At 32.9% G+C, this 14,009-nt stretch overlaps 1 protein-coding gene across 1 annotated transcript in view; it reads right to left on the bottom strand.

Annotated features, from left to right (window-relative positions):
• hpse2 (heparanase 2) overlaps window positions 1-14,009 on the bottom strand; it is a 68,034-nt gene that overhangs the window by 22,161 nt on the left and 31,864 nt on the right. The window contains exons 5-6 of the mRNA XM_052571969.1: window positions 11,032-11,203; window positions 5,112-5,159 (exon numbers count right to left, since the gene is read on the bottom strand). Of these exons, the coding sequence (XP_052427929.1) occupies window positions 5,112-5,159; window positions 11,032-11,203 (220 nt within the window). The remainder of the gene's footprint in view (window positions 1-5,111; window positions 5,160-11,031; window positions 11,204-14,009) is intronic.

Below are 14,009 nucleotides of genomic sequence, written 5' to 3' on the forward strand. Positions count from 1 at the left end.
ATTCATCAACTGATTACCGTATTTTTCGGACTATAAGTCGCACCTGAGTATAAGTCGCATCAGTCCAAAACTACGTCATGATGAGGAAAAAAACATATATAAGTCGCACTGGACTATATGTTGCATTTATTTAGAACCAAGAACCAAGAGAAAACATTACCGTCTACAGCCACGAGAGAGCGCTCAATGGTAGGCTACATGAGCACTGAGCAGCATAGAGCGCCCTCTCGTGGCTGTAGACGGTAATGTTTTCTCTTGGTTCATTTCTCTTGGTTCACATGAAATTAATTTTGATAAATAAGTCGCACCTGACTATAAGTCGCAGGACCTGCCAAACTATGAAAAAAAGTGTGATTTATAGTCCGGAAAATACGGTAACACTTTTGTACCTTATTTTAATATAAAAATAATATTATATTTTCGTCTGTGACTGGAGGATAACAGAATAAAAACAAATGGCAAAATGCCAATGCTATCAATCTTAATGTTACCAGTACAATATGAAATAGCACAACCCACATTTTCCCACTACAGTGAGCAAAGTTCAGAATATGAATTAAATGCATCAAAGGCCAGTCTGCAGGTTTATTCACAAAATAACTAACAGATTGAGCCCATGAATTATATTAAGATGTAAAAGTAGACAGCGGTGACAAGAGACAGAGCTCTTTTTTGTCAAAGAGCCGCTGCTGCAGTGAGTGAGTGTGTGTGTGTGTGTGTGTGTGTGTGAGAGAGAGAGAGAGAGAGAGAGAGAGAGGAGTTGGGGATGAAGTAGCTGTTGGCTGGCCATCTGGAAGAGGGTGTGAAAAGAGGGCCCCAATGAACTGCACCATTTTCAAGTAATACGTCTGAAGATCTTGACATATATGAAGGAAAAGTGGTTCTTTGTGGACACTGGCCCTCAAAATGTATAGTCTCCACGGGATTAAAGCTGCACAAATCTAGAGGCAACAAATCTTAGTTATCCTTGGACCACCATACAGAGCAAACTGTATACACAATCAACTGAAATAATTCCACTGGAGAGAAAAAAAAGAGCCATAAGAAGTGTTTAAATAACTTGTGAGGGCTCTTATTCCAGGAATCCTCCATTACTGTAAAATGATAATTGCGCATCAGAACGTGTGAGCGCATATGGATTGAGTTTAACTGAGTAGGTGGTGTTTTTATGAAATCTTCCTCTCTGACACCCTTTCCTACTTCCGCTTCCTTTAATCAGGGTTGACCTCTAGATTAATGAGTCTGTTTGGGCCACCCTCTCTCTGGAGACGCAGGGGGGCTGTCTAATTGAGGGAGAAATGCAAACTTGTTTATGTCCTTATAACTTTTAATGACCGCAGCTTTTGCATGCACTTGATAAAACACTTCTCATTACTGAATAATTCAAAGCCACTCAGCATGGAACTAATTAAAGTCATTGAAAGCACATCCAGTCGCCATTGTGCTGGGAGATTAAAGAAAGCCGCTAATGAGCTCGTTTCTGATTATTAAAGTTAGCCATATTGAGACGCAGTGTTGAGCAACTAAGGCATGTTCTGAGCGAGAGGTTATAATGCAACAGCCCATCTAAAGGAAAACTCAGCAAGAACGAGATGTACAAAAATAGCCTGCATATTTCGCTGAAGTTCTCTGATCACAGCATCTGTGATGTCTCGTGATTATCACACAGGAAAAACTCTAGCTGACCTAGAACACGGCTTGTCTGTCTGCGGCAGTCGGCAGAGATTTTACCACTGTGTTTATAAAGCAAAAAACAGTATCTTGTGTCCAGGCAAGCTTTTTCAGGGCTCAGCAATATGCTTTTTATTTAATTTTTTTTATGACGGCCCAATTGGGCCAGAAGTTCAGATTTGGGACCCAGCACAAGAAATAGTGAAAACAAACAAACACATAAAAGTTAAATTAAAAGTTTTTTTCTCTCTTTTTTCACTTGCGTAATTTTCTTTACAAAACTACATACAAAAATTACGAAAAATGTATAATTTAATGAAAAAAAATATATAATACATTTCTTAATGTGTGATTAAAATGTTTAATATTAAAATAAAAATATATATATTAAATAAAATATATACAATTTGAATAAAAGATAAATGAAAGAAGAGAGATAAATTAATGATAATTTAAAATAGAAAATGTATTAATTAATTTTTTACTAACAAAACTTGTTTTTATTATTATATTTTAATTAAATTATATATATTTAATAAATAAAGCATTTACAAATAATTTTGTTAGTACAAATGTACAGCTGCCAAAAAGGGATAAATCCACCTAAATAGTTGTTTGCATTAATTTTATCAAGAAAATTTAACATTTAAGCATCCTTAATGAAAAATGTATTTACAAAATTAGAAACAAATCATTTGAGTATTTAATTTTAAAAAATAAAAATAAAAAATTGTGCAGCTATAACTTCCAAGACTATTCAGAATCAATCACAAATCAGAAAAAAAAACTTAATTTCTCTCAGTCAACTAGATCTTCAATGAAAACATTTAAATCCTGAGACTTCAGTTTCAACATTCAGCACACAGAAAACCTTATCACCGATAAATCAGAGCCAGCCAAAGATCCAAAATGTCCAGAATTTCAGACATGTTACATAAAAAAACAACAACTGCATTTTATGCAACATCCAGAGCTGTATCTGCAATAATCAGAGAAAAAACACTAGGGGAAGTTTCACAGAAGTTAACCCATGATAACAACTTCCTTTCCTAAAATTAATGACCTGATATCTGGCATTACCTCATTTTCTGGTCTAATGCATCAAACTGGATGTTTGGGCTAGACCTAGAAGTGCAGTTTGTAAAACTGCATTTTAAGGATCTGGAAATCTTTTACATATTTTAATTATTGTTCATTTTACTTTTATTTTGAAGGTAATCATTTCTGTGCAGGTGAATGAATGAACATGACAACACCTAAGAAGGTTTACAATGCTATACATTAAAATGTATGCAAATACAATGCATAAATCAGACCTTGCATTATCTGAAACCTGTTTGGTGTAAAACCTGCCAGGTACATAAAAACTAGTGACTGTTCATCATACATAACAAAAAGCATCATTGCATCATGAGTCACGACATCATTTATCCTCCACAATTTGGTTGCCAGAAGACCACTGTGTTGTCAACAAACACCTGCCAAGCTCACCGTAGCATTGCAATTTTGTTTCTATACACGTCATTTTCCAAGCACTGTTTTATAGTCAGAGAAATGATGTTAGAAAAACCCACATCTGTCTAATGAAGGCAGCATAAATACTCTAGAACTAATGAGGACACACTTGGATACAATCAGGGTTGGGCTAGAGAACAAAGACATGACAACAACATAAAAAGTGAAGTTCAAAATAAAAGTCAACGGCAAAAACTAAAAGAAAGACAAGAGATGCCCGTTCCCAAACTCCACAAACACTTTTAATCAAACCCATTTCAGTCTTGGATGGATGGACAGACACAACAGCTCAATTCACTCTTTAAGTAGAAAACACACAGTCCTCACCTCTATAAGAAGATAATAAGATATAGGGGTTTGTAATTTGTAATATATTAATAATAATACATAAATAATAATAAGAAAAAAATCAGCATATTAAAAATTTCTAAATTTTCACATGAATAAATTGCATTTTAAAATATATTATCATATTAGAAAACAGTTGTTTAAAAATAATATAATATTATTAATAATATGAATTAATAATATTAATAACATTGATAATATTTCAGAAGATTTGTGTTTTACTGTATTTTTGCAGCCCTGGTGAGCATGAGAAAAAATACACACGTACAAAAAACTGTCCCCTTTTTTAAATAGTGGTGTATTACACAAGTTTACATTTTGTATATATTTTTAAATGCACTACAATGCGATATAAACATGGTATGAATAGTTATAAAATAGAAATGTTTTGCCTGAAAGTATGAAAGGAATGTTAATTGTTTTGTTAGTGAGAAGCACTATTGAACACACACTAACTGTTGACGTCTTTTACAACGCTTCTCAGTAATGGTACTTAACCAGATTAGGAAAAAAGGCTCAAATTAGAGGCCTGCATGTGTTTGCTGGGAGTGTAAATTTACCTTCCAGCACATTATCCCACCTCACAGGTGTTAGAAATTAGGGAGGAGGTGGGCAAAAGCAGACTCTACGGTTCATAAACAACAAAACACAGCAACAGACTTTTTGTATTGCCACTGTTGTGTCTAGAAAGCAAATCAGCCAATGACGATACATTATACAATTTAAATGTATGCAAATGAGATAATGAGAATTTTACACAGTGGGCACATTCAATTTTAACTTTGAACATTCATTAAAGAAATATGTACAGAAAATGTGTCATTCACGGACAATGCAGTCAACTGTGACAATGACATTGCGCTAACCAATATCTCTTTGATTGACCAAGCTGATGGTGATAATCTCAAAACAGCCACAAAAAAAAAAAAAAAAAAAAAGTTAATTGTCCTGGCTCATATGCCAGCCTACCACTAGCAATTCACAATTCTGACTTGTTTCTCACAATTGCTAGTTATAAAGTCAGAACTGTGTGAAATAAAGTGGCAATTGCATGTTATAGAGTCAGAGAAAAGCAGTCAGAATTGTGAAAAAAAAAAAAAAACTGATTTGTTTAAATCTTGCAATTCCAATTACATTTTTTTGCAATTGCGAGTTTATATCTCACAATTCTGAGTTTATAACTCGCAACTGCAAGTTTAGATTTTTAAAGAAGTCTGAACTGAAAGTAGGGGTGGGGGTATGAAAAACAATTTTGTAAATGTATAAACAACATAGCAAATTCCTTATTAAAAGTGGCTAGACCTATTTGTTTTCCTCTTCTAACTATATATGGTTTGCTGCATTTTTTTATGTTTGTATTTTGCGTTGTTTTCCCCCCGCTGTTTCAGAACAGTACTGCGACTCATTTACGGGTCGTGACCCACCACTTGAGAACAACTGACACTCTTGCGTTCGCATTCTGTTTTGTTTCATACCACAGCAATGTTGTATAAATACTTTAGAAAGATGATCTCAAAGTTTCCATAAACAATAGGGAATAATAAAAGGCTGTAATTTAAAAAAGGTAAAATACCTACTGTTGCCACGTTACTGCATCAACCACAGAACCACCGTTTTTCATAAACCTGTGAAAGAGAGAGAAAAAGTATAATCAGTATATATCAGTATTTTATATGGAAGGTTATTATAGCACTGGAAAAGCAGTCTGCTCAGCCACCATAAATGACTCTTACATAAAGGAACTGATAGCCATACACACACGGCTGCATGGCTAACATGAGGTGTCTGTTTATTTCGCCGCTGACACTGATCTCTCATGCTGTGAGTAAATTTGTGCAGAGAGGAGTTTACCAGGGAGCTGAGTAATCTTAATCAAATGAGGGAACAAAACTCCTTATAGGGAGCAGAGTTTTAAACAGTTGTCGTGTGACGGCAGTTTCACACAGAAAAACATCGACCACCCTTTCTCTCTAAAACTCCATGCCGTCCTATAATTCCCCTCTCGTCTCCCTCTTTCCTTTTGTCTGTCCGCTGAGTTAAAACTGCATTTATCATTTCCATCTGAACGAGACTGGTAGCAGCAAGGGGTGGCGTCTTGTTCCGAGGAAGACCTTCGACAAAGCACTTGTGGTTGTAATACCAAATTTCATTTCAGGCTGCCAAAGTTATGACTGCTCAAAAGCCCCCGCAGGAAAACACTAGGCGGCTTATGGCAGAAAAGTAAAGGGGCGCACCTAAACTATACAATACAAATCACACAGAGCAAAGAAACGGATGCCAAAAATATGACAGAAAGCTATAGCGCTGGCCCAGGTTTTCCTTCTTGAAATATAATTAACTTAAGAAGCAATATTGCATAAGATATTGATGCTTAGTGGCGTTATGACCAAATTGGAATCACGTTATGAGTCATTTTATTTCACGGTCACAATATAATTGTTAACGATAGGTTGTTACAATTTTTAGATGACACTGAAATTTCACAATTATGAATTCTATACAATGACTAATACAAACATAAAGAGCTCAAGCTTAATGAAGACAAGTAAATAATCAGTAATCAATAAAACTATTTTTTTCTACATTTTTTTTAAACCTAAGTCTCAATTACAAGAAAACAAATCTTAATTATCTCAGTGTCCATAGCAATCAGTTATTTTTATAAAAAAAAAGAAAAGACAAATTTGATATGTACACACATCAGTTTATATAACTGTTAGAATGTAAGATTATATTATCAGGGGTTCAAGCACGTAGTGTAGTATTATTATTATACCGCGCTAAAACTGATCTGGCAGACCAAACCGTAAGGCCTAGAAAGCTGAAACTTGGTCAGATGATAGTAGTTTGACTCGCTACTCAGATCCAAAGGTTCGGCCCAATAGGCCTATGGGGAGCCCTACAGCAATCAAGAATGCAAAACTGCTCATAACTCCTAGACCGTTTGTCGTAGACTTTTATATTTTTGGAATCCTTGGGTCAAAATGAAGAAAAGTGAAGAAAGTCAGGTTCACTCTACAAGGTCCGGATTTCCTGTCTTTTGAAATGAAATAAATTCAAAACCTACTTTTGGGAACTAGTTCTATGTTTTACGCCTGATCGGAACCAAACTACTGCAGAAATAGTCTCTGGACAGTGAACATCAATATTTATCAAAAAAAGTTGAAATTTAGACTCAAAATGTTCATAAGGGGTGGGGCCAATTTTACTAAAATGGTTATAACTATTGAAAGGAATGAGATATCTTCACCAAACTCGGTACACATGTGTAAAAGCTAAATCTTTGATCAATAAATAAATAAATACATTGCAACTCTGCCACTTAGTGGTGCTATAAGATGTAAAAAAAACATAAAAATAACTATAACTATGCAACCGTTGGTCCAGTCGACTTGAAAATTGGTATGCAGTGTATTTGTCTAAAGTGGCATAAGTGTCTATGAGGACATTTACATATCTAAAAAAAATATGGCTGCTATTTGCCAAAGGATTTTAAGCATCTATTAGACAATGTTAATGGAGTTCGATCGGAATGAAACTCGGTGCACATGTTTGACCCATGGCCCCTAAATATCTGTAAGAATTTTGAAAGAAATCGGCCACTTGTGTTCGAAATTGCGTTTTTCAAGTGCATAAATGATTGTGTCCCATTTTTCCACACATACACTCAATCTGCCTCAAGAACCACTGCTTTCAATCAAATCGTACATTAATTATTCTCAATTATGTTAAAAACCTACTTTTGCAATCTAGTCCTTGGTTTCTCGATCAATCTCGATCAAACCATTGCAGCACAATTCTCTGTCTCACTAGATCAATAATTATCAAAAAATATATAATTTTGTCATTTGGTTAGCTATAACAGGGAAATTTCGAAAAGGGGTGTGGCCAAATATACCCAAAAACCTATAAAACCTAAACAAAAACTCTAGGTAGCACTATAACAGTTAAAAAGGCATAGGAAACACATTATTTCTATAGTAAATTACCTCAAATTGCACAGAAAATTTTCATATATTCACAGAAACACAAGTTTTTCTCGTATGATAGATATCCTAATTTTAAACAACTTTGCCTCTAAGACAGCTGCCATGAATCAAAGAATTCTTTAAATATTTTAGATTATTATTATTATTTTCAAACTACTTTTGTGAACTAGTTCAAGGTTTTTAACTCAAAATCAATAAAATCAGTGCCGTACAATTCTATGGACTCTCTAGGTCAATATTTGTTAAAAAAAATAATAACAAATAAAATATTAAAATGGCTATATTGGATAGCTATAACATGGCTATAACATGGTAATTTGAAAATGTGGTCTTGATATAGTGTACCCAAAAGCCTTTAAATCCTAAATTAAATTTAAAAACATAAACAAACTGATGCATCATGTAATTCTAAACAAGCATGCAACATTTTAAAGATCGGGCATAAAATTGCACTATAATAGTTATAAATGTTAAAACATTATTGTTTACATTTTATGCTCTCTGAATTATGACCACTAGATGGCAGCAGAGGACCACTAATAGGCTCGAAACACACTAATAGTGTTTTTCACCTTTTTATTATTATTGTTTTATATATTTATATATTTATAAATATATATATATATATATATATATATATATATATATATATATATATATACATATATACATATATATATATATATATATATATATATATATATATATATATATATATATATATACGTATATATATATATATATATATATATATATACATATATATACATATATATATATATATATATATATATATATATATATATATATATATATATATATATATATATATATATATATATATATATATATATATATATATATATTGGATTGGCATTTAGACATGATACAATCATTATCATTACATTTAAAATCACATTTAGTTTACCACTTTATTCATACAGACATATTATGATTATATATATATATATATATATATATATATATATATATATATATATATATATATATTAATGCTTATCATTTCTAAAGAAAAAAAGATAGATAACGAAACACTTATTACAAGTCTTCACTATTTAAGAGTTTATATGGCATAATTGTAAAAACTGATATGTCTGTATGAATAAAGTGGTAAACTAAATGTGATTTTAGATGTAATGATAATGATTGTATTATGTCTAAATGCCAATCCAATATATCGTAGATATTACACACACATATATATATATATGTAATATCTACGATAAATGCCAATGGGATAAGACAATAAATTTATCCAAAGACAAAATTTTATCCCATACAAGTTTACCTGAGTGGCTAAATTAATTTATTAATATATTTAAATAATGATTTAAAAAAGAATTTCGCTGAGAATGAATAAATTCCTGTTTTGTTTTTGTATAATTTTGGGGGCTGTGTGTCTGTCCTCCCATCATTCTTGTTGCTTTCAGTGTTTGTGTCTGTGTGTGTGTGGTGTAGACAGAGCCTAGTAAGCCGCTGGGTGCAAAAATGAGGAAGCTCTGGTCAGGCACTGACAGATTTATTTCTGACTCTTTCACACTGACATTACAACCAATTAGTATCCACTCTCAAAAGCCATTATTCTACAAAACCAGTTTTTGAAGAACAGCACAAAAGCACAAACAATGTTCAATGAACACTCACAAATGAATTCCAGAGGTATTTATCTCAGACGTCATTAGACCAGATAAAAAAATAATAAAAAAAAGTGGTCTTAATAGTAAGCACATCAACACTGGCATTGCTTTAATAAGCTCCTGTCATAAAAATATATGTGTTTAGAAGCATAATGCTGGCAGCGTTGCTCAAACCTTCTTTTTAAAACCACACACTAAATGATTGAGACAAGATTCTCCTTTTAAAAGGGAATTTAATGAAAATTCAGTCATGGGTTTTGGATTATTCAGTTGTTGTAAATTAAAAAAGGCTGATGTTCGAGATGTTCATTTCTGTAAGCAGTTTTTGAACATCGTTATTTTTCCGCATTGTAATTCACAAACAAATAACTTATGAAAGACTCACTCACTGAATCCATCCAAATGGTTTTTGATTCACCAAAGTTATTACTTCTATAATGTTTTATTGGAAACAAAAAAACTGATACTATGTTGAACTTAATGCTGAGAATTAAAAGCCGCAGTGCTGAAGTCTCTGTGCTCTTGCAGGAGAGAGTGGGAGGAACGAGTAACACGCAGGTGGAACATTGCTCTGTCACACCATTAATAGAGTGACACTTTATTTATCTGACGGTGAGTTTCAATGGTGCTACAGGCCCCTGGACTAACAGTCCACATGGAGCAACATAAACACGACTCAGCTATGTGCTCCTCCAGGCAGGCGGACAGTACTGCCTTTTCTTAAACAATGTCCTTTGGAGCTATTAAAACGAGGCCAATATCAGATAAGCCTTTCTGCAAACACCATGCCATAACCCATCATGATGGCTTTTCACACTGACGCCACAGCCATTCAGAAACATATTTGAGACTCTCTACATACAGTTAAACTGCTTACATTACCAGCATGAATATCGATAAAATGTTCTTTTTAAGTTACATCGCATCCAAGAACCATTATTCACTACTTGCGGAGTAAAAATGATGTAATCTACATTACTATTCAGATTTTTGGGGTCAGTAGTTATTAATTTTTCTTATATTAATATTATTTATTTATTTGTTTTAAGGGGGAAAATATATCTTAAGCTCACCAAGGCTGCTATATTTATTTAACCAAAAATTTAATATTGAATACTGAATAGAATATCACTGTAAAAACAGTATTATAATAATAAATTATATAAATGATAACTTTTTTGATGTAATTTATTCCTGTCCTTAAAATTTTAGAACCAGAATCAATAATTTTCAAGTCTTCAGTGTCACATGAATCTTCAGAAATCATTTTAAAATGAAGATTTGCTGCTCAAGAAACATTTATTATTATTAATGTTGAAAAAGGTTGTGCTGCATAATATTTTTCTGGAAACTAATACATTTTTCAGGATTCTTTGAAGAATAGAAAGAACAGTTAAAAAGAAAAGCATTTATTTGAAATATAAATATTTGTAACATATATAAATGTCCATAGTGTCACTTTAATTTAGTTTAAATGCATCCTTGAATGAAAAGCATGAAAAGAAAAGAAAAGCAAAAAAAACTAACCATTAACTATAAAGATATTCATCTACTAAAGGCTTCAGAGCCAACCAAAATGGACTAAAAGCCTCACAACTCTAATTTTCATATTCATAAATATATCAAATGTGTTAAACAAAACTAAAAGTACAATATATATGACAGCATTATCAAAATATCCCGAATACGTATTAAACCAGCACACAAGCAGAAACCTGAGGAGTTTCCTGCACAGCTCTGCAGGAACAGATTCAGTTTATAATGTATCACTCTCCACATGCTGTCAAACATATAAATAAAAGCACACAGGGAGACCATAATATTTCTGAAGAAATGACAGGGACACTCACCCATCTAGTAACAGGACTGCATTTTTTCGAGGACGGCCGATGTTGGGCCCGTAGAGGTTGGCCCGGCTGTAGAAACGCACCGACTGCAGTAACGTCTTCAGAAGAGAGTAATCCTGAGCCAGACGAGAGCTGTTGACTGATCGGGCAGCCATTGCATGGTAACTGTTGGGCTCTGTGATGGGAAATGAAGAAAAATAATGCATGACAAGGTATACCTAATAAAAGATGACTGATTCATTTAACTGGATACGTTTGGGTTAGTATGATTTTTTAAAATAATTTAAAAGTTGTTAATTCTCACCAAGGCTGCACGTATTTGATAAAAAATACAGAAAATAACAATAATACTGTGAAATATTATTACAATTTAAAATATCTTTTCTCTATGTGAATATATTGAAATGTTGATGCTGAATTTTAGATGGTCTTCACTCCAGTCTTCAGTGTCACATGATCATACAGAAATATTTGTATGGAAGCTTTTTTCCAAAGCTTTTTTTAAAATGATGATGATAATAATAATAATAATAATAATAATAATAATAATAATAATAATAATAATATTAATATTAATATTAATAATAATAATAATAATAATAATAATAATAATAATAATAATAATAATAAGACTCACAATTAAGACCTTTTTCTTTTCTTCTAAAAATTGCAAAAAAAAAACTTTCATATACATATTTTTTATTATTATAGATATTGAAAACAGTTTTCCTGCTTAATTTTTTGTGGAAATCATGCTACATTTTTTCAAGATTATTTGATGAATAGAAAGTTCAAAAGAACAACATTTATTTTAAATTAAAGTAATATAAAAATAAATATAAAATTTCACTTTTGAGATTTATATATGCGTGTGTGTGTGTGTGTGTGTGTGTGTGTTTCTTCCTTAATGATCATGGTCAATAGTAAAACAGCTGTGTGAAGATCCTTCAAAAATGATCCTCATTTGTTCCACAGTTTACTAATGACAGTATTTTCAGGTGAGCTATCCCTTTAAGACTTCTGATGCAACCTGACACACAATCACAAGCTAATAGGGAAACTGCCTTTGAATTATGACCTATATTGTTGTCAGGGCTTTGTAAACTATTTAAACAAGGAAACACTTTGGGAGGTGCACACTTGAAATCACAGCGAGGACGTTACAGAAGTCAAGTGGCGAACTTTATAAACATCACAGCCTGTGTGAGTGTGTGTTTGTGTCTGGGATAGAAACATCGAGATGCTGAGCTGTGGAGTCAATAGATTACCGGGCCAGGCAGAGGCCAGTGGAAAATATGAGGCATTATTATTATCCATTAAAATATTATGCTATCATTTACAAAAAGCACAAATAACACATAGTCATGAAGTGCTATCATGAAATAAATCATCACTTTGTGTCACACTGGCACGACCCACTCAATAAACATCCACTCGCAGCTAAACACTTATTTCTTTTTTGTTTCATTTGGACTCTTTGTTCACTTGAAAGTGTTTGATTTTGAATTAACAGCTCTGTAAAATCTGATTTAGTAACAGCTTTTAAACATTCAAATAGCTGTTCCAGTAATAACATGCTTTTATTAGAGTTAGCAAAGTGAAAAGATTCTGCTGAAAGGATAACTTCTTAACTGGTATTACGTGACAGATATTAAATTCTGATATTATTCATTTTCATATGAATTACATTTTACATTCAATACTAGCTTATTGTGTTGCTTCCTTTGTGTCGTATGACAGTCTCCGAGTGAAAGCAGAGATCTGTACGCCTGCAGTTTTTCTATGCAAACAGCTAGTAAAGATTTGACACGTGCAACATGTAGCCAATAAACAAACGATTAAGACAATATACGGTTTGTATACTTTCTTAAATCGGTCTCTGGTATTTTTATAGGTTTAGTGTTAAGTATGGAAAGTGTGCGATATTTCAGGCTACACTTGCTGTCAGTAACATACCTTATATTCGGTCTAATTTTATGCAAGGAAACCATATCATCATAAGATCACAGTTATTCAAGTCAAAGGTTTTATACGTGCTGTTTTGATATTTATAGAGAGACATTTGATGCAAGTGCAACATGAATGGGGCAATTTGCAGCATGTCTGGCACCGGACAATAGATGAATGAGTGTTTAGAGCAGATTACAAAATCACCAGGTGTCCTTTTGGATTCTGCTTTGTCAATTTGCCTCCTGACACAAGCCCTATTTGAATGGGATTCATTTTATATGAAGAGGTGGGGTAGTGTAATAATGATCAGTCCCAGAGCTTCCCTCAGATTTGTAAACCCATCTGAATTGCCCACGTCTGTCCTTTTCATTGCGTTGGTAAAGACTGCTTCTGTAAAAAAATAAATAACTACAATTCTTTAATCTCAGCTCATCCGGCTGACACTTTCCAGCCTGGAGGCTGTTATACATCAAGCACTACAAGTGTCTCAAGTGGATGGTTGTCAATGAGAAGACACTGGAAACAAAATATAGTTACTGTGTGCAGATTTAAGGGCCTTCTCTTTCAAATTTAGCATTTTCCCCTCAAACTCCAATAGTGTTTCTAGCTGGCATCTAAATAAATGAATAAATAAACAGAGAGCAAAAGACTAAGGACAATCACAGTATGTCAATATTTCTATATTTCCTATTAAACCCATCATGCTTTATATTTCCTGAATCCTCTGCAGCGAATGGTGCCATCAGAGTGATAATCAAAATAGCCAATAAAAACATAAAAACAATCCATAAAACTCTGGTCCATCAATTCATGTGAAGGGAAAGCTGTCTGTTTGTAAGAAACAAATCTATCATTTCTGGCTATTTCTTCTAGCCAAAATATGAGTCAGTTATCCATAAAAAAGTCTAAAATCCACCAGCATATTGTTCAGAACTGTTTTGATTATAAATGGTGCTTGATTTGTGAATATTTCTCTCCTGAAGCAACTATTTGAAGTTAAAAATGTCTAAATGATTGATTTGTTTCTTATA

The sequence above is a fragment of the Carassius gibelio genome, chromosome B13 (genome assembly GCF_023724105.1).
Source record: "Carassius gibelio isolate Cgi1373 ecotype wild population from Czech Republic chromosome B13, carGib1.2-hapl.c, whole genome shotgun sequence".
In the NCBI taxonomy this organism is placed as follows: domain Eukaryota; kingdom Metazoa; phylum Chordata; class Actinopteri; order Cypriniformes; family Cyprinidae; genus Carassius; species Carassius gibelio.